This window comes from Brassica napus, chromosome A1, assembly GCF_020379485.1.
Source record: "Brassica napus cultivar Da-Ae chromosome A1, Da-Ae, whole genome shotgun sequence".
In the NCBI taxonomy this organism is placed as follows: domain Eukaryota; kingdom Viridiplantae; phylum Streptophyta; class Magnoliopsida; order Brassicales; family Brassicaceae; genus Brassica; species Brassica napus.
This window is the reverse complement of record NC_063434.1, coordinates 22,342,337-22,364,942: the sequence shown is the minus strand read 5'-3', so window position 1 is coordinate 22,364,942 and position 22,606 is coordinate 22,342,337. Positions and strand designations below refer to the sequence as shown.

The window sequence follows — 22,606 nt, the reverse complement described above, 5'->3', positions numbered from 1 at the left end:
CATGAGGTTCAGGTTTTGTTCTTTAATATGGGTTTCAATAAGGGCACCAAAAATTGGCTTTTGAAAGTGAAGCCATTGACAAAAAGGGGCATGCTTGTCCGGGTCATTTAGACCTCGGACATTCCAAAAAAAGAGTTTTGCACTCATAGAGACGAGGAAGGCTCTCCCGAAGGTGGGACAGCATACTCATTCGATAAGGTAGAAAAAGAGTTTGAAATTAAAATAGATTCTAAAGTCACAGGGGAGGGGGTAACAAAAGAAGGGGAAGGATCAGAAAGGGTGAGATTTATGGAGGGGTAAGATAGGATGAGAGGGTTTGAGCGGGACCTCTTAAGAGTAGGCTGTTTTAGTGGTTCATGGGTGAAGTCAAAGGAAGAGTTTATTTGAGGTACTGGGGTAGGCAGGGCGAGAACAAAAGGGAAGGGTGGTGGGGGGGTAAGAGAGGGCTGTTGAGAGGGCAGAGATTGACCAATGGGAGGAATAGGGGGGGGGTAAGAGAGGGCTGTTGAGAGGTGGATGTGGTGGCTGGAGGAGAGGGGATTGTTTTAAGTGGGCCGAAGGAGACAAGAGTTTCAGCAGTACCAGAAGTTTCACCAACTACTTTAGAACCATCAGCAGACGAGGCTCGCTTAGCTCTGTAGAACGACGCTTGTTTTGTGGGAGTTCTAGACTGCCTTGCGTCTTTTGGTTTGTCTGTCTTTGTAGGAGTAGCACTTTTGTCCACTTCTTTTGTTTGAGTTTTAGTTTTTTCCTTGCTTGCAGGAGGGGGAGACTTCGTCAAAGGGATGTGCAAGCAGTTCTTGACAATGTGACCCAGTTCTTTGCAATGGGTACAGGTAGGAGGGAGCCATGGGTAAGTGACCAGTACTTCTACCACTTCACCAGACTGTCTAGTAAACTCCACTATGAGACTCCCTTTTTGTAACATTTGAGACTCCCTTAATAAAACTCTTTTTAGCGTAGAAAAACTTCTTTACTTTCTTCTAAACTATTTGCTAAGTTGAAGATCAGCATCACGTCAATTTCTCGAGAGTTATATGTTCTGCTTTTTATTTGATATAATAATAGTGGACACGGCGTAGTCTCTAGAAACAATCTGTTTACTAGCTAGTATTTCATTTCCTTTCTCAGATTAATATCCATATATATTATAGATATGTGTTGTCAACAAAAAAATATTATAAATATATATAACCTTATTATAAGTTATCACATGAGTTGGATATACCATATAAATCGCAGCGGTCAAGACGGTCGATCATCGATCGTAAACGTAACTTTGTTGAAGTTGGTTTAGTCAGGTAATATGGTATAAACCTGATGTTCTAAAAAGGCATCGATGCATATAGTTTTCTCTTCTTTTTTTTGTTGTCGAATATGATAAAGAAAATAAAGAAAAAAAAAACAAAATGTAGCTGGATGAGCGACTTATGTAATTCATAAAAAATAAATGAGATGTACATTGATTAGCATATGTTTTAACCAAAAAGGTACGATAATATGTATGTAGATACTTATAAATGGTTGTGGGTTTAGACAGCTGTAAGAGTAGATGAGGAGCAGACAAAGCGCATTGAAATTGTAGACCAAGCATTTGCCTTACGGGAAAACGTGTCGATCTCTTTTTCCTCGTTATTTTCTGTTTGACACATTCTTCCTGTAAAAAAAGATTCCTTAAACAAACAAAAAAAAAACTCTCCGGCCATATCAGATCACTGCCGACTCGCCGACCCTTTCACGTCCTAGATCCATCATACAGTACGACTATGTGTATTATAAGGTATAAATCAAGAGTGTTTGTAATAATGTGGCTACATATATAATTTATCTCTTACGAGTGTTCATAGTTTTTTCAAAAAAAAAAAAACTGTTCATAGTTTTGAAAATAAAAAATATACGAAGTTGTTATATAATTTTTCTGTTATGCGAAATTTTCAAAATTTATTCGTAATAATTAAAATCTTTAGAAGATTTTTCTCTTTCTTCCTTAAACTTGATTATGATACGATCTAATAGAGTATGGTGGAAGTTTCTAATTATTTTGTAAAATGTATAGCTGTATATATACCTGGTAAGCAAGTATATATTAAAATTAAAGTGAAAACTAATATAGCTAATACAAAATACATATTAATATTTTATTCGATATGTAACAAAACATGATATAGAAAATATAATTTTATTATAAATATATTTTTTAAATAAATATGTCTGTATAAAATTTATTTGATCTATGACAAATTTGAATTGTTGAGATATGCTTTCAAGGTGTTTCATAGTTCGTGTGGAGAACATTTCAATTCATTACATCATAGTATACGTAAGTGACTGTTTCTTTCATTTTTAAATTTAAAGACCTGACTCAGCAACAACCAATCCAACACCGTGGTGAATAGACTTTGGAAAGTGACACCAACCTCAGTGAGTGCATTGCTTAAACTTGTTGGCTAAGCTGAATTGACCTTGTCCGTAATCATCATAAGTTTCATAATTAATTAGCCGTTATAAAAAGATTACTGTATATAAAGTCTGAAGGTAGGCTTGGACAAAATTGAACACACAACAACAATTATATTGAATTATGGACTGTATATATAAATGTTTTTTTTTAATTTCTAGTCAAATTAATTTCATGACTAAATATGCAAACTATACAAGTGTTGATCCCAACCCCTAAATTCAACAGAATCGAACGAGTCCTTCATTGATACATGCTGACTTGAATGTTAATATTTGAATATATTAAATGGAGGAAATGATACATTGAAGACAAATAAACAGTCATTTAAAAAGCTGACAAAAAAATTACAGTCATTTAAAATGATCATGTTCTTTTCTGATTATATGGTCTTGATAGCAACTTACTGGTTAACTAATTTACACAGCAGTCTATTTATACACAATAGTTTAAACAGTCAATTGCATTCTTATTAATATATATGGTCTTTGATAGAACTTCGTAAAACTAACTTATATACTAAAGTCTTCTCAAAAAGAAAAACTTATATAATAAAGTGCCAAATATAGTATATACGACTGGCCAGTAATGGCACAAGCTCACGTGTAGTGATTGGATGCGTTTTGATTTTGTAAAGTCAAAAGTAGTACTATAATGCTAACCTTATTAAAAGTGTTAAAGTGGTGATCCATTTTTTTTTTTTTTCACTGAAAATTTATTAAACAAAATACTAAATTTACGAGAAGACCCAAAAAGGCCAGAAACTTAAAAAAACAAAGAGGCTCAAACAGCCAACAATATATACATAAGGCCTAAAATAGGCAGTATAAAGCCCAAACATGAGGGGAACAACAGTAAGCCTAACAAGGGACTACAAGAACGACCCAAACAATAGGCCCATTTGTTTAAAATCCCTTGGCTTAAACGGAAAAAGCTGAATCGACAAGAAGGCCATGAACACGTGCATTAACGCTGAACGGATGAAGACACGTGTGAAGATGATACAGCTTTGACCGACTCAACGTCGACGGAGATTCTTCGCCGGAGACCCGTCGCAAAGAAGACCGGAGGCAGTTGAGAATAACAAACAGATATTCGCTTCCATAAAAGATAAGATACGATTGCATTCAATCGATCTTAGAGCACCAGATTATCCTGTACATGCAACACAAACATCTTAAAAGATACATGTTAGCTTGAAGATGTGAAAGCCCTATCCAAGGGTGAGGATGATACAATCCGATGAACAGATCGAGATTCATTCGATCCCAGAAAAGCAAAGGGAAGCGAATAAGACATGAAGAAAAACAAAAGATCCGGACAAAATCCGGAGCTAAACTCGCAAACAACATCGATGAAATCGATGCTTAGCGAGAGAGGACGGACGAAATCATCGGAGGAGAAGATGAATCGCCGGAAACAAAAGCCGGCCGACTACACCGAAGATGATAGAGAGACGCCAGAGTCAAAAGCCGACCACATCGTGCTGAAGGAGCCACTTGTGCCGGAGGCGAGATACCGGAAAAGATCCAGCAAAGGCAAAACAAATAGTTTGTTTTTTTCTTGGCCACGCATTTTCATGGTGTGATGCAAAATGATAATCTATCTTATTAAAATAGTAGTACAAATAAAAAATAACCATAAGATTTATTACTTATTTACAAGTCTATACTACTGAAATAATTAAGAAATATAACATTAAATATTCTCGTGTTTTCCTATTTTATTAAATCATTTTCTAAATCGATTATTAATTAAAACAACTACATAATTACATTTTAATGCAACTAAGAAACTGCATAATCATAGAAGTAATTTCAATCATTTATTATATTTTTGTCAAATTAAACAACCATAAAACATAAATCAATATGATAAATGTTTGTACAAACAAAAAATTAACATGATAAATTTAGTACATAAAATAATTTTACTACACTTATCATCAATTTTTGATTCATAAAAGAAAATGTGAAGATGCACGAGTTATATTTTTAAAATGTGGATGATACAACTGACAGTTTATAATACAAAATAAAATTACATAATATAAACTATTAAATGATTTTGTATAGAAATGTCATATTAAACAATTATTTAATACATGTAAATTTTAAAAATAGATATTATCATTTATACAAAATAAATATTTATTTATAAAAAATTAAAAATAAACGCTAGTGCGCAAAGCTAGTGCGCAAAGCTCTAATTAGTAGGGGTGTGCATTTTACCCGATACCTGAACCCGTATCCGAACCCGATCCGAAAAACCCGAACTGAAATCTGAACCGCAATAGCAAAATACCCGAACAGATATTGATTTAGGAGAGATTGAATATTCGAACCCGAACGGGTAATATCCGAACCCGAATGGATATCCGAAGATAACCGGACATATGTATACTTATATACCCTTATATTTCTTATTTACATCTTTTATTTTATTTAAAATATTTATATTGATGTTACACATACTTTAAGATCATTTAAGATCATATTATATACATATACTTACGGAGAAAATAATTTGTCACTCAATTAAAACGTATGTTAAGTTTTTTGTTTCATGTATTAACAAAAGTTACATTCAAAATTTCAAAACAATAGCCAAATTAATGTTTATTTATTTTTGAAATGATATCTCCAAATCTATCAGTCATTCAATCTACTAAAAAAAAACATTTAAGTGAAATCTATATTTTAAAAAAGAATAAACCTAAAAAATGAAAAAAAAATTTTCTTTCAAAATATCAATATCCAAACTCGACTCAAAATAACCGAACCCGAACTAAAAATATCCGAACCCGATCCGAAGTATAAAAATACCCAAACAGGTTTTATACCCTATACCGAAATATCCAAAAATCCGAAATACCCGATCCGAACCCGAAAGGGTATTCGAACGCACATCCCTACTAATTAGATTTAGAATAGCTGTCATTTTAATTATAACGAAATTTGAGGTCTATTATATCCAACCAAAGAAAATTTAAAAGTGGAAACTTTCTTTTTATTGCCATTTAAACCTATCTATTTTGATCACACATCCAAATTTTGCCTTTTTACCATCTACAGTGAAACCTCTATAAATTAATAATGTTGGGACTACACCAAAACTATAATTTTTTTATTAATTTATAGAGATATTAATTTATCGATATACTAATTGAACCAAAAACTCAATTTGGGACTATAAAATTATATTATTTTAAAGAGATTTTTAGTGTATATTAAGTTATAGTGTAAAGGAGGTGATTATTAAATCGGTGATTACGGCCTTACCAAACCATGTGATGTCTGTGTATAGGTTACCAAAAGCTACAGTTAAGAAGCTGACGGGTGCTGTAGCACAATTTTGGTGGAGCCCAGGAGGTAGTGCAAGATGTATGCATTGGAAATCATAGGATAAATTGTGTGAAACCAAAGATAATGGTGGTTTGTGCTTTAAGGATCTCATGGATTTTAATACAGGAATGCTTGGTAAGCAACTATGGAGGCTAATTGAGAAACCAAATACTCTTTTCTCAAGAGTTTTCAAAGGACGGTATTACAGGAATGCTTCACCCCTGGAACCGATCCGATCTTACTCCCCGTCATATGGCTGGAGGAGTATTACTTCTGCTAGATCTCTGGTTTGTAAAGGACTAATTAAAAGGGTGGGAACAGGATCATCTATCTCTGTATGGAATGATCCTTGGATCCCAGCCACTCGCCCGAGACCAGCAAACAAAAATTTTCACAACTTTTATCCGGAACTCACAGTGGATTCCCTCATCAATCAGGAATCTCGTTCATGGAATGTACAGGCAATCAGGGCTCTAGTGGATCCGAAGGATGCAAGAATTATTGAAAGTATCCCTTTAAGTAGGAATCAGACTGAGGATAAGGATGGATGGCATTTTACTAATAATGAAAAATATTCGGTCCAATCAGGTTATCAGGTTGAACGTGTTTACTCTGATAGGGTAAAACCTCCTGATTTTTATGGCCCCACCGTGGATATACTTAAAGCTTTCTGCTGGAAAGTGCGGTGTCCACCGAAGATAAGGCCTTTCTTGTGGCAAATGGTATCAGGATGTATATCGGTAATGAAAAATTTAAAGGCACGAGGGATAAGAGGAGATATATGTTGTGCTCGTTGTGGAGATCCGGAAGAATCAATAAATCAGGTATTTTTTGAATGTCCTCCTGCATGTCAAGTGTGGGCACTATCCAAGATTCTTTCACCGCATAATATCTTTCCTATCAGCTCTTTATTTGTTAATATGGATCATCTTTTTTGGAGAGTACAACCGAAAATGGATGACCATCAGTTTGCATGGATTTTATGGTATATTTGGAAAGCCCGAAATAACAAAGTTTATAGTAATTTCGATATTAATCCGCGGGATACTCTTAAATTAGCTGAAGTGGAATCATCACTCTGGGCAGAAGCACAAGTGAGAAATGAACCAAGGAGGGGCTTTCGGTACAAACCATTCCTCCTTTAGAGACATCAGGTCGATGGTGTTTTATTGATGGATCATGGAAGGATAAAGAATTAATGTCAGGGCAAGGCTGGTATAGTACTTTACCGGGGGTTGATGATCTACTGGGGGCAAGGAATGTAAGGGCATGCCTCTCTCCCCTGCATTCGGAGATAGAGGCTTTGATTTGGGCAATGAAATGTATGAGGAATTTAAGACAGGTCCAGGTTACGTTTGCAACTGATTGTTCTCAATTGGTGAAGATGGTTTCGGAACCAGAAGAATGGCCAGCATTTGAAAGCTATTTGGAAGATATCAAACTCCTCAAAGGAAGCTTCCTCAACTCAGACATCGTCCATGTACCTCGGACGGCGAACCTTCGGGCGGATAGCTTAGCACGTAGTGCACGCAAGCAACTGTCCTTTGTCGTTCACATGGATGCGGAGTTACCAATATGGTTTGCAAAGTCAACATGAGTCTGTAAATTTCTTGCTGTCAAAAAAAAAGTTATAGTGTATTAATTTAAAGAGGTTATACTGTATTTTTGTTCCAGTGAAATACTGAAATATACTTTTTACTATCTATTTCGATCACGTACCCAATTTTTATGGTCATCAATTATTTTGTGTAATAATAATTTTGTCAAAACTTCTTTGGTACAAAAATTTAGGATGGTTGTCCTCTTAGTATAATACCATCGCTAAGTTGTCCCTATAGTATAATATTTTTCATAATCCCAAAATAACCTTTCATTAATCAAATTAAACATAAACTAAAACCATTTTTAAAAGTTTAATGAAAAAGATAAAAATAAAATGTTTTAGAAATGCAAAAGAAATGTAAAAACAATTAAAAAAGGGAACAAAAGACACGGAACCAAATATCCCGTAACCCTAATATTCTTCCATATCAAAATCTTCCACAACCATTCTTTTAAAATCTTCTAATGTAGAACTTGATTCTAATAACAATAGCGAACCCCCTTTGTCATCAGCCGAAAAAATCCATCTCGTCGTTGCACCAAATTCCCAAACACCACATGGTGTATAGATATGCATCATAGAATAAGAGTTTGTGAAAATCACAAGACAAACTATGGAGAAATCATAAATTGATGAAGAAGAAAAGGAAAAATCATTTTCGATATTTTGGCAAAGCGAATCGATCAAAACACGTTTTAGGAAGTTAGAATATTTGTAGAATATTTTCTTAACAGAAAGTTCCTTAATTTTCGAAAAACAGGTTTTCTTATCCGTAGATGACACCTTCTACAATGAGTAGAACCATGAAAAAAAATATTGAATGCAATTCCCAAAATGTAGACATATGTGTTGTATTTAGATTTCACATTCCTAAAATTTTAGAATATTTCATAAAAGTAAGAACTGCATTCGAGAGAAAAATATATATCTTTACAATTAGTAGAATTCATATTCCTTATATTTACAATTTTAATTAAAAGTAGTTTGTTCGTTCTCAAAAAAAGTAGATGGACTTGTTTATTCTGGAATTCGTTTTCTAATAACATATTTTCCATAGAAGACGAAATCTACTATTAGTAGAACGTAATTTAAAAATTTTATTTATCAAGTTTTTCAGAAAAAAGGTGTTTGTGTATATCGATGTTTTATTAATTGTCTATATTTTAAATAATTGTTTTGATTCATAAAACTATTTATTTCATTAAATTTCAGGTGGAAAGGGTAAAAAGGAGACAAAATAGGTTTTATACCAAAGGGACAACCATCCTAAATTTTTGTTTTGTTTTAGCAATTTTTCCTTTTATTTTTATCATCTAAAATATTAAAATTGTATTAGATGTCTTTTAATATTTTTCAGTGGTCAATTCTATTGATTTGAAAAACAAAATCTACGATAACCAATTTTTTTTTTGGATGAAATTTCAAATTTATTGATCTAATAAAAAAGAATTGTTATTTACAATGAGGAGCCTTCTAACAGGTTATCTATTTGCTAAAGCTATAAAAGACCAAAATCAAAGTGTGATTTCAAACCATCTTGTTAACATTCCTCATAGCTTGTGCTGTGGCCGATATTTAAGGGAATATATCCTGTTTCTCATAGCCTTGTCTATGAGCCTGCGCATCTGTTCTATGGAGTTTCGAGGTTGCTGGTGGCGCCTGGCGTTCCTCTCTCGCCATATGTGATAGATGAGTGTCTGAAATAGGAGTCGAGCAATGTATGAATCAACCCCTTTTGTACCTATTGTCTCCAAACGCTGTATTGTCCACTGCCAATCCAGATTGACACCAGAGCCCATCAATTTACGTGCTGTTACTTCCCAAATAGTGTATGAATATGGGCATGCAAAAAACAAATGATCTCTTGTCTCATCCCTTTCTCCACATAGCTCACAACCTTGGAGCATCCCCCATTGCCTCATGCGATCACCAGTAGATAGCCTATTTTTTATAGCTAGCCAGGTGATGAAATAGTAGCGCGGCACTCCTTGTGGAAACCACACCACTCTGTACCAGTCGACTTTAGTGCGCTTTGTTCTAAGCTGATCCCACGTATTAGAAGATGAAAAAGTATCCCTGAAATCATCATCTCCGTGCCTCCATAGCACTACATCTCTGCCTCTCTCCGTCTGAGGAACGTTTGTTGCAATAATGACATTGTGAAGCTCTTGAAAATGTCTGCTTCTCCCACCCCGTATTTTCCATCCAGCCGTTGTTACCGCGTCACTGACCATGGCGTGCCTTTGAACTCCAAGATAAATAGTTCCTGCAGCTCCAGTGATATCTATCAAGCCAGAAATGACAGCTTCTTCCATCCCTTATGTCCACCTTGAGGTAGTGATAAGCGATATCCCTCAGTTTTAATAATTTCCTCCAAATCCAAGAGCCTTTAGAGACTCTAAATTAGAGTCATCTCTGACGTTCCAAAAAGAGTGATATTTTAGGAGATAGTGCCGCACCCAACTCACCCAGAGAGAATCAGGTTGTGTGAATAATCGCTATATGAGCTTCAGTGCAAACGCTTTGGATGAGTCTCGGAGCTTTCTAACTCCAAGCCCTCCCTCTTCTTTCGGATAACACACTTCCACCCAACTGACTTTAGCCTTGTGAGTTTGCGTAGGTGAGCCTGACCAGAGGAATGCACTACACATGCTATCTATCGTGTCGAGACATTTGGCTGGTAAGATGAATGCCGAGCTCCAGAAATTAACTGTGCTGTGCTAGATATGACAGATTGTATCAGCTGAAGTTGTCCTGCAAAAGATAGAGCCTTGTTCGACCAGCAGAGCATGCGACCTCGAATTTTTTCTATCAAAGGTTCGTAATCATGAGGTGTGAGAGCCTGACTAAGAAGAGCATACGATAACCAAATTTACCTACATTATATTATGATTCATAGTTTTACTTGCCTTATATTAATTTGTTGTTGTAAAATTACGTCCATTAACCTAATAAAATTGTAAAATTAAACGCCCTGAAATTTTGGTATAAAATTATCGTTAATTCTTTAGTTGTAACCAAAAAATCTTTCTTGAATCACATATTTTATTATTGCTAATAACTTTTAAAAGAATAAAATATATAGAGATTGAAGTGAGAATTCATAGAAATAGGTCTTAGTCAGGCGTTCGTCTCCTATCTAATATATTAAAACAGAAGTCATGACTTCTTTTCATGTGAGATTTTTTTAGTTTGGACCATTCCTAAAAAATATCATATTTTACATAAGTTTATTATTATATCTTTTAATATCTTTATCTTTTTATTTGAAATACAAATGAATATATTTAAAATGTTCTAACAAAATCTTTTTTAAAATCTTTTTAGAATCTTTTAAATTTACTTTCAAAAAATAGTTAGTTTTAATTTAAATTATCATAATATATAATTAGAAATTAAAATTGAATATAGTTTTGGTTTATAAACGAAAATTTAAATAAAATGAAATTAATTAATTACAAAAATACATTTACTAATAATTTTTAAATATTTTGTTAGAAATAAATATTTATTTCTATTTTCATTTTTTCAAATTTGTTTTCTAATAAAATAAAAATCATAATTATTGTATGAGTGATATTTTTATTTGGACTATCATTTAAATTTTCTATTAAATGTATATCACTAATGCTAATATATATAATATTTTTAACTACTTTAATCATAATATATATAAATCTTTTAATTTTTTAAAAAAAATTTAAAACTCTAACAAATCTCTTGAAAAAGATTATAATAAGATCTTAATTGTCATAAATTGAATATAAATATTTTCAACTAATTTTGTAATTAGTGATGAAATGTTACTAAAAGAATAAAATTATATCATATTTTATTACTTTTATAATAATATCTATGATTTTAAAATAAAAACGTTATATTGAACAAAATATGATAAAATTATTTTAAATTGATAAGTTAACATTTTTTATTTTCATAAATAAAAACTATTTACGCTAAAAATATAATATGTTGGTAGAACGGGTTAATATTAGTAAGCTATATAATACATGTATAAAAATCTATCTTATCTTAAACTTTTTAATGTACAGTAATTTATTATATAAAATTAATAAACATTAAAAATTACTAAAAAAATCTAGCGATTTGAATTAAGGATCATGATTATAATAAATTAGATACAAAATTGTTTTCATATATGTTGTTTCATGGATTAAAAAATTAGTTTAGTAATCAAACGCAAATTCAATAGGACAAATATATAATAAGCAACATATATATGTGTTGATTTTAATTTACAGCATGAAAACTATAAAATTATTATATTTGGCATAATTATACAAACATTTAAGTATGTGAATAACATTAAAAATATATAATAATTATGTAAAATAAATATCTATATATATATGTGAAAATATATATCCGCACGGTTGTGCGGGTGGAAATCTAGTTAGTATTAAGAGAGTACTTGGCGTTAGGTTACACAACTGAACATTTAAATTAACTATATTGTTTGATCATGTTTATAATTAAAACTAGGTCTAGACGTTTGGTTATCCATTCAGATTCAGACGGATATTTCAGATATTCGGGTTTACACTATTAGGTTCCATTCTAATATTTTATTAGTATGAGTCGGGTTTGGATGCTAACACTTCGGATTCAATTCAAATTTTTATTGCATCCTAAAATCAACAAAGTAACCATATATCGTTAGGGTTATACCGGTTAGGTTCAGATATATCCAAAGTAAAAATAAAATTTAAAAATAAAACATAAAAAAAAACTTAAATTGAATAGAAAATAATCCAACACACATCAGATAGGTAAAATAACAATAAAATGATAAATCAATTTTGAAAACAAACATCGTTTGTATTTGTTTTCAAACAATATGCGTTATCTTACAAAATAGTAGACTTGTTATTTCTCCGAGCAAATTAACGAAGTTCTCATTAAAGTTCCATCCTTGCAAATTACCCAATTATTATGGATTTTATACACCAATAGCTCTTAAGGTATTTATCTAAATTTTAGTATTTGTTTTATATATCATATCAACATAAACATCGAATCAATTACTTGAAATACTAATATATATATATATATATATATATATATATATATATTAAATATTTTTATTGGCTATTAATTTTGGAATTTTTAGATTACTTCTTTGGGTTCGGTCAATAACACACTGGATTCGGATATGTTTCGTGCAATCCTACAAAGCCCGTACATGTAATTTTACATTTCAGATCAAATAATGGGTCAGACTTTCGGTTCGAGTCCGGTACATATTTTGGGTTCCGGATTTTATGTCTAACTAAAAGAATCAAAAGTGCAGAAAAAGCAAAATCATACAATACATTTTTTTCGAAAACTGTATATTCCAATAGAAACTAAAGTTTTTTTCTTTTGGCCCTTTCTTTACATAGATCAACATTGTATGCTACATTTTCTTTGTTAGTTAATTTTCTTATGAAAAAGCCGAAATATCTCTTCAAAACTGCTGGCTCATCAGCCTCTGGATCGACTATCTAAATCACACGTTCCCAGTTGCATAAAATGAATAGAAAGGGAAAATATGACAGAAGAAAAAACCTCAAACAGAAAAATACAGTAGATAAACAATGATTTTAACACTACACTAGATTTTGACCCGCCCTTCAAAGGGCGGATATATTTTTTGTTTTAATTTTTTTTTGAATAATTTTATACTTATATTTTTATGTAATCATATTTGTGATTTATCTATTCTATTAAATTGACGTCAAAAAAAAAAATCTATTCTATTAAATTAGAAACATAACCTATTGATATATGTTTAGTCCAACTATTATTTTTACTTGATCTACTTAAATTTTCTTTTGATTTAATTTTTTTGAGAAATTTAATTTTTATATATGTGTTTTTCTTGTAATCATATATTATAAGTGTTTTTTTTAAAGAAAAAGTGAAACTACTATAAGTGTTACTATAAGTGTTTTATTTTGTATTTCTTAACAAATATAAAGTATCTGTGGGAATCGAAATTCACACTGTCGATTTCCGTTTAAATAAGGAAACTAAGAAAACCCTAGTTTCCCAGAGGACCCGGATATCTGTTAATTACCACACGTCAAGCAATCAGAACACGAGAATAACAACGATAAAAATAAGAAATCGAAAAGAGAGCAAAGTAGATCTTATTCCGAATCTGCGTATGAGCGTTACAACAAGGTATAAGCCTGGGCTCGAGAGCTGTCGGTGAGATTCCTAGTTCTAGCAACCCTAAGACGGCTAAACCTAATTGAGTCGCAGCTCGAAATAACAAAAACGGAAAATTGCCTAAATTGCTCTAAGTGCTAAGTTTGCTCTGAAAAAAGTCCTCCTTCTGCTCCTCGCCTAGGACTCCTTAAATACTAGCTCCAAGGTCGGTTTACGCTTTTACTCTTCTGCCCTTAAGCCGTCATAGCATAAAATGGAGATTTTCCATTTTTCCCGTTCTTCACAATTATCTTCAAAACTTCCATATTTATCCGCGGAAACTTGACATTTATCCTTCCTCGTGGGCCAAGCGTGAACCATGATGTGGTTTACGGGCTTCTGGTTAGGAAAATCGTAGGATGGGCTTCGAATCGTGTTTTAGGTCCCTTTGGGCCGTCTTCCGACTCGACACGTTTACTACGAGTTTTCCGCGGTTTCTAATCCACGAAGTTTGATCGATGAATTAGAATAGCGGGAAACATGGACTGAGCTTGCTACGGTCTTCGGGAGATAGCATTCGAAGGTTTGATGAGAATGCATGGACTGGTGTCGTATCGATGTTCGAAAAGGTTCAATCGCTACACAGCGACCGAACTTTGGCTCAAGCCCGGTCGCTACGTAGCGACCGAGCTTTGGCTTGAGCTCGGTCGCTATGTAGCGACCGAGCGGGACGATCGCTACGTAGCGACCGAGCGGGACGATCGCTCGGTCGCTACGTAGCGACCGTGCTTGGCTGAACTCGGTCGCTACGTAGCGACCGAGCGGGACGAGCGCTCGGTCGCTACGTAGCGACCGAGCTTGGCTGAGCTCGGTCGCTACGTAGCGACCGAGCGGGACGATCGCTCGGTCGCTACGTAGCGACCGAGCTTTGGCTCGAGCTCGGTCGCTACGCAGCGACCTGTTTCGAGCCTTCGTCGGGCATCTCGATTCTTTCTTCCGTAAAGCTTTTTCGTAAGAAAGAGTCTATTTTGCGAGAAGTACTCTTCGGATAAATTCTCACTTTCTTCCTCGGATGTTTTGGATGTTAAATTTGTCGTAACTGTTTTAGACCCCAACAGTATCTATAATATAATAACTACATTTTATACTTCTTAACCAATATTATGAAGAATAATTAATATATCATTATAGAAATATATGTCAATAATGTAACTGTGTACATAATTATAGAAAATAACGTGTTATATTAATTAAATAAAAAGTTAAAATTCTAAAAAGAAACAGATTGAGATTATTTAATAACACAAAAAGATAAAAATTTGGTGAAATACTGTCGAAAAGAGTAAACTTAATTTTGGAATAAACCCAAAAGAAATGACAAAAAAGAAGGTATAAACCCAAAAGGAAGGAATAATTGTTTTTTTTTTTGAACTAAAAATGCCATTTCTGAATTAGTTTAAAAGAGTTTTTATATCTTAGGTACAAAAATATAATAAAAAGGGCCAAAATTTGGAAACATACTATTAAGAGGAAAACTTTTGCTGCAGCAATAAGGATGATCACTGATAATTGTTGCTATATTTTCGTTTGAATAATTGTTACATAATATATAATTGTTTAATTTTCATGCAGTTATAAAATATATATTTTTTAAGTAGATCATGTGAAAAATGATAGTTGGACTAAACATATATCAATAGGTCATGTTCCTAATTTAATAGAATAGATATACAATAATTTTCGGATTTTTTGGGTACACGATCGGATCTCGGGTAAGACTCAGACCCGAACAGAGACCCGCAAGTCTAAAAAAGAACCAATAGACATTTTAGCATGGACCCGGACCTGTATTTTTGAGTCGGTTCCGGTTTGAGTCTTTGGATCCAGATAAACTGTCTACGTTAATTTGTTTTTTTTTATATCATATTTGTATAAATTTTTTTTTAATTAATAGTAATTGGTTTTGATAATTGTATTGAATTTGTGATGTTGCATAATTACGCGCTTGTATTATAACCATTTTACACATTAATTTTACACTTATTACTAAACAGTTATTAATTTTTTTAATAATAAATAATTACAATTTTGTTTAGTAATTCAATAGTATAAATAGATCAAATATTTTCATTAAATTTTACATGATATGATTTCATATATAGTGATAGTAATGTCATAAAAGTTTTGTATGTTTTTGTCTCGGTATCATTGCTTTAAGTTTAAGGTGACAAAAAGTATATAAATAGTAAAAGTTTTTTTGGGACAACTGCAATAGAAAAACTTAAATCTTTGGAAATTAAAAATCGAACTTAGCCAATAAGATTTGATCACTAAAGGACTGTAAGTTCTATTAACGTAAATAATGTTGGGCCCCACATAATGAGTAGTTAGTCCAAAACTAAAATTATTTAGATACAGTTATATTTAGAAGGTGGTTACATAATATATTTAGATAATTAATTAAAAGTTATTATAAAATAAATTGGACATAACCTTTATCAATAGGTCATGCTGCTGTTTTAATAAAATAGATACCTTTAACGAATTTTAAAAGAGAGTGGTGGAAACTATCGATGAACCGCTTTTGATAGGTGGAGATTTTAATACTATTTTGAGGTTGGATGAGAGATCTGGGGGAAATGATAGGCTTTCACCGGATTCTCTAGCCTTTGGAGAGTGGTTAAATGAGCTAGCTCTGGTAGATATGGGGTTCAGAGGAGATACATTTACGTGGAGACGAGGTAAAGAGACTATGAATCTTGTGGCGAAACGTTTAGATAGAGTATTGTGCAGTGCTCAAACACGAGTAAGATGGCAGGAAGCAGTAGTTACCCATCTTCCGTTTCTAGCATCAGATCATAGACCTCTCTATGTGCAACTAGAGCCAGAGCGACGAAGTAACCCGCGGAGGAGACCCTTTAGATTTGAAGCGGCATGGCTTAAACACGAGGGTTTTAAGGAGTTACTGTTGGCATCTTGGAATGGAGACTTACGCACGCCTGATGCTCTTGTATCATTGAAAGTGAAGCTTCAGAAATGGAATAAAGAGATCTTCGGAGATGTGAGATACCGTAAGGAGAAACTATTTGAAGATCTTAAGGAAGTACAGGAGAGATTGGAGAGGGATCCAATGGATGATTTGTTATTAAGAGAAGCTGCAGTTCAGAAAGAATTGGATGTTGTTCTTGAGCAGGAGGAGGTTCTTTGGTATCAAAAATCGCGGGAGAAATGGATAGTACTTGGTGATAGGAATACAAATTACTATCATACAAGTACAGTTGTGCGGAGAAAGAGGAATAGAATCGAAATTTTGAAAGATGAAGATGGTCGTTGGATAGAACAGTCGGAAGAGTTGGAAAAGCTGGCAATGGCATATTATAAACGACTTTACTCAACAGAGGATATTAGTTTGGTAACAGAGAAACTTCCTCAGCAAGGTTTCACTGAACTTACAAGGGATGAGAAGGAGATTTTGGAGAAGCCGTTCTTGGCAAAGGAGATTGAAACGTCGGTTCGATCTATGGGGAAGTTCAAGGCCCCAGGACCAGATGGTTTCCAACCTATCTTTTACCAAGATTCATGGGAGGTAGTAGGGGAGTCGGTAACCAGATGTGGGCTGGAGTTCTTTGAGACGGGAGTCCTTGCCACAGGTATGAATGATGCAATGCTAGTTCTAATACCAAAAGTGCTCAAGCCAGAGAGGATTATGCAATTCAGACCTATCAGTTTATGTAACGTTCTGTTAAAGACAATAACAAAAGCGATGGTGCTGAGATTGAAGAAACTTATGCCCAACCTTATTGGTCCAGCGCAAGCTAGTTTCATCCCATGCAGACTTAGCACTGATAACATTGTGGTGGTCCAGGAAGCTGTTCACTCAATGAGAAGGAAGAAGCGACGCAGAGGCTGGATGCTCCTTAAGCTAGACCTTGAGAAAGCATATGATCGAATCAGATGGGACTTTTTAGAAGATACTCTCAGGGCAGCGAAGCTACCTGAGATTTGGATTCGATGGATTATGCAATGTGTTATGAACCCGGGAATGAGTTTACTGTGGAATGGAGAGAAGACAAAAGCATTCACACCTCAACGTGGACTTCGACAGGGCGATCCACTGTCACCATACTTATTTGTTCTTTGTATGGAGAGATTGTGTCATCAAATTGAGTTTGCAGTTGCCAATAAAGAGTGGAAACCGATTAAGCTCTCGAGGGGGGGGGGGGCAACACTATCACATGTCTGTTTTGCGGATGATCTCATCCTGTTTGCAGAAGCCTCAGTATCGCAGATTAAGGTGATTCGCAAAGTTCTTGAGAGGTTTTGTGGAGCCTATGGACAGAAAGTTAGTTTTGAGAAGTCCCTGATCTTTTTCTCTGAGAACGTGCATCGGGATTTAGCAAACTTGATAAGCAGTGAGAGCGGTATAAAGGGAACTAAAGAGTTGGGCAAGTACTTGGGAATGCCTATCTTGCAGAAGAGGATTAATAAGGAGACTTTTGGGGGAGTAATTGAAAAGGTTTCTTCCAAACTTGCTGGATGGAAGAGGAGATTCTTGAGCTTTGCGGGGAGAATAACGCTTACTAAGTCTGTTCTTTCATCTATCCCTATACATACTATGAGTACGATCGCCCTCCCGATAGCTACTTTGGATCGGTTAGACAAGATTGCAAGATCCTTTATCTGGGGAAGTAGTGAGGGCAACAGAAAACAGCATCTCGTTTCTTGGGAGAAAATCTGTAAACCAAAGACTGAAGGGGGACTTGGAATACGGTTAGCGAAAGAAATGAATATTGCTCTGTTAGCAAAGTTGGGCTGGAGGTTACTGAATACGCAGGAGGGCTTATGGGTTAAGATACTGCGGCATAAATTCAAAGTAGGCGAGGTAGAAGATCCATCATGGTTGATAGTTAAGGGAACTTGGTCCCCGACCTGGAGGAGTGTGGTGCTGAGTCTCCGGGAGGTTGTAGTGCCATCGCTATCTTGGGTTATTGGAGACGGTCGCCAGGTCCGTTTTTGGAAGGACAATTGGCTGCTAAATGAATCATTGGCTGAGTTGAGTGTGGCTGATGTCCCTGAAGAGATATTGGAACTAAGGGTTCGTGATCTTTGGCAGAGTGGTAATGGTTGGTCACTTCAAAGGATTGAACCATATATGTCAATTGAAAATCGTCTACGACTGGCCTCCGTAGTAGTGGATGAGGTCACTGGAGCAAAAGACAGAATGTCGTGGGGTGGAAGCAAAGATGGATCTTTTACGGTGACGTCTGCTTATGCCTCTTTGACTAGAGATGCTGAGCTGAGACCGAATATGGAGGAGTTTTATAGTCAGATATGGCGTGTTATTGCTCCAGAACGGGTCCGAGTCTTCTTATGGCTGGTAGCGTATCATGACAAATATGGAACGCAAACGTAGACACATGACTGAGAATAGTGTGTGTCCATTGTGCAAAGGCGGCGAGGAAACTATTCTTCACGTTCTTCGCGATTGTCCTGCAGCTTCGGGGTTATGGACGCGAACGGTCCCACCATCTAAACAACCAAGATTCTTTAACCAAACTCTTATGGAATGGATGTTTGAGAATCTAGGGAGGAAGACGTCGGAACAGAGAGACTTATGGCCTACGCTTTTTGCTCTAACAGTTTGGTGGTGCTGGAAATGGAGATGTGGTTACGTCTTTGGTGAGGAAGGAAAATGTCGAGATAGAGTTCAATTCCTGAAAGATAAAGCTCAGGAAGTGATAAGTGCTAATGTGAAGCTTAGAAAGCACGTGGTAGCCCGAGAACGTGTGGAGAAACATATATCATGGTTGAGACCCGTTAATGGTTGGGTTAAACTGAATACCGATGGAGCGTCTAGAGGGCATTCTGGTTTTGCTACGGCTGGTGGGGTTGTGAGAGATGAGAGCGGGATGTGGCAGGGAGGTTTTGCGCTTAACATTGGCATTTGTTCAGCTACTTTGGCGGAATTGTGGGGAGTATACTATGGACTGTGTATCGCTTGGGATCGTGGATTTCGTAAAGTGGAAGTGGAGGTTGACTCTGAAAGCGTTGTGGGCTTTCTCAAGACAGGGATCCAAGATTCGAATCCTCTGTCATTCCTAGTACGTCTGTGCTATGGCTTCATATCAAGAGACTGGTCAGTCAAAATTTCTCACATATATAGAGAGGCCAATCATCTAGCAGATGAATTAGCTAACTATGCGTTTTCTTTACCTTTTGGTTTTCATTTATTTGAGGTTGTTCCAGAAAATGTTGTTTCTGTTTTGTTGGAGGATTGTCATGAGGTGTCCAGACCTCGTCAAATTTGCTTGTAATTTGGTTTCTAGTTTTTGAATAAAAAGTAGGAGACTCATGTCTCGTGCCTCGTGCCTCCTACCAAAAAAAAAAAAAGAAAGATTTTAACCAAGAAAAGAGACAAGTTAATCAATGAATAGAAAGGGAAAATATGAGGGAAGAAAAAACCTCAAACAGAAAAATACAGTAGATAAACAAAGATTTTAACACTACATACCTTTAACGAATTTTAAAAGAAAGATTTTTACCAATAAAAGAGACAAGTTAATCAATGAATAGAAAGGGAAAATATGACAGAAGAAAAAACCTCAAACAGAAAAATACAGTAGATAAACAAAGATTTTAACACTACATACATTTAACGAATTTTAAAAGAAAGATTTTAACCAAGAAAAGAGACAAGTTAATCAATGAATAGAAAGGGAAAATATGACAGAAGAAAAAACCTCAAACAGAAAAATACAGTAAATAAACAAAGATTTTAACACTACGTACCTTTAAAGAATTTTAAGAGAAAGATTTTAACCAAGAAAAGAGACGAGTTAATCAATAATTTATGTATATAACACTACATTTTTTGACAACATTATATGACACTACCTCACCACACATAAACTTAAGAAACACCTATTAAACACAAGGCAACGAATAAATCATCAGAGAGCAAGTAGTTCTCAATGTACCAAATGCTATTTATTTAAATTATTGCTTTTCTCCATCATTTTCTAAATCAGAAGGCTTCCGAACAGCTCGGAGCTGAACAGAGTTGTCAAAACAGTGGAAGAAACCAAAGTGAGGGAACCTCTCATACCAAGTCTCTTGTTGCTCATGTGTGTCCCAGTGTTCTCCACTACTGCTTTTCCCGTATTTGTGTACCCAACCCGAACCGTTATGTCCTTCACCCCAGCTCCGGTTCCAGCGGTCACCGTGCTTCCCTTCCCACCAAGTCTCACCTTGCTTCACTCCTTGAGCGCTCGGGTTAAAGTTCTCGTCCCATTTGTCTCCCCACTTGTCCCAACCATCCCCTACCCACCTCTCCGCCCACTTGTCTGTGTACTTTGTGCTTCCGCCTTGCCCGTCATACTTCTCTCCCCACCTGATGTTTCAAAACCAATCAAGACAGATTTAGAAACTATTGACTTCTTGTGTTCAGGAGTTTGAGAATATCGTACCTCTCATGCCAGACATGAGCGTGGCCAACATCAAGTGGTGTGTTACGGTCAAGGCTGCACCATTTGTGAGCCCATTTTTCTGATTTGCCGGTAGCATCGTAATGCTCAAACCACTTCTCTTGCCATTCATCTCCTTGTCCACTCTTTCCCCATTTGTCTGCAGTTTTCTCCATATGCACAACACCGTTCTCCTGTAATTGACAATTCAAAATAAAATCTCCAAAACAATCTACACTACGTGCAAGTATAGCTCAGTTTCACTGACCTGCATCATCGCCTCTCTCCAGAACTCACGCCACACGTTTCCAGCAGCATCACGTCCTGATTTCTCAGAGCCAAGCTCCTTAAACCCAAAGTCATCAGAAGCCTCCCAGTACTTGTCCTGCCACTCAACAACACCATCAGCAGTCACACCACGTATCATAGTCCACCTGCAAACCACACCATCAGGCCTTTTCTCAACACCCGTCTGCTTCCACCACTTCAACCCCTCTTGGCTAACTCCAGACGACGAAGAATCATCCAAACCATCAAGAACACGAGCCGCTTCTTCCGCATTCGCTGAAGATACGGCATCAAGGTCATGTTCCGACGATATGGACTTTGTCTCTGTCTCGGTCTCTTTTTTAACCTCGATCAAAGACTCAAAAGGAGGGACAACAAAGCTATGTCTTTCGGTGGAGAGCATACTCTCGTAAGGTATGGAAAGAGAATCCGATGAAGGTTCTTTCTCCAGTACAGGATTTGACAAGGTCGGAAACTCAGAAGGCTTAGGTTGCAAGTCCATACTCGCATTGGAACTCATCTCAGGAGGTGTCCAAGACCAAAAGTCAGGTCCTGGTGTCTCGGAACCAGAAGTTTCAGACCGAGGAACATACACTGTTCTGCTCCACATCCCTGACAACTCAATAACATTAATCTCACCACATATAACAATCAAGTGATAGTGAAGAAAGGTACCTTTGGACTTAGCATCATTGCCGCTCTTCTCCTCGTCTTGAAACCCATCATTGCCGTCGCCTGAATTGTTAGAGGCGAGAATCGCTTTCGCGGCGGAGATAGCCGCGGCGGCGCGATCCACCACCTGCATCCGCTGAATCCGATCCCTCTCCTCGACGGAGACTTCCAGGATCTTCTGGAACTCGTCGCTCTTCTTGTTTAAATCTCCGTCCTCGCCGTCGGAAGCTACATTCTCGGCTATCTTCTCGAAGGCCTTCTCCTTCTTCTCGCGATCGACGGCGTTTTTCCACATGTCGAGGTACGATTCGGGCCCGTCATTCGAAACCCTAAGCGTCCTCGATCCGGTTCGATTCCTCCGGTTCGGGAACGGCGCCGTGAAAATTGACGAGGAGTGACGGCGTGTTCCGTCGTCGAAGTGAGGGGCGTGAGGTGCGGTCAAGGCGGCGCGTAGGGAGACTCCAAGACGCGAAGCCATTTTTTGTTTTGGAGGTTTCGAAATTAGCGGGTGTTTAGGAAAGTAGTAGAAGAAGGAGAAGAAGAAGGTTTATAAACAACACTCGAACTCTTTTTTGAAGTTCACTTGTTTTTTTTTTTGATGGAAACGATTGGTTCTGCTTTCACG

General features: G+C 35.9%; 2 protein-coding genes across 3 annotated transcripts; both read right to left on the bottom strand.

Moving 5' to 3' along the window:
- Positions 1–8,955: 8,955 nt before the first annotated feature.
- Positions 8,956–9,720, bottom strand: LOC125577161. The gene has a single exon (XM_048738125.1). The coding sequence runs from the start codon at positions 9,718–9,720 to the stop codon at positions 8,956–8,958; it is 765 nt and encodes a 254-aa protein (XP_048594082.1).
- Positions 9,721–20,371: 10,651 nt separating this feature from the next.
- Positions 20,372–22,563, bottom strand: LOC106453653. 2 transcript variants are annotated; one of them, XM_048737031.1, is made up of 4 exons: positions 21,985–22,556; positions 21,290–21,921; positions 21,025–21,215; positions 20,372–20,948 (listed from the first exon to the last, which is right to left on the bottom strand). In XM_048737031.1, exons 1-4 carry the CDS (start codon positions 22,457–22,459, stop codon positions 20,555–20,557), a joined length of 1,692 nt encoding a protein of 563 aa, XP_048592988.1. In that variant the 5' UTR covers positions 22,460–22,556; the 3' UTR covers positions 20,372–20,554. The 2 variants fall into 2 exon arrangements, with proteins under 2 accessions (XP_048592988.1, XP_048592986.1); XM_048737029.1 differs by having other exon boundaries at positions 21,290–22,563.
- Between the last annotated feature and the right edge of the window lie 43 nt (positions 22,564–22,606).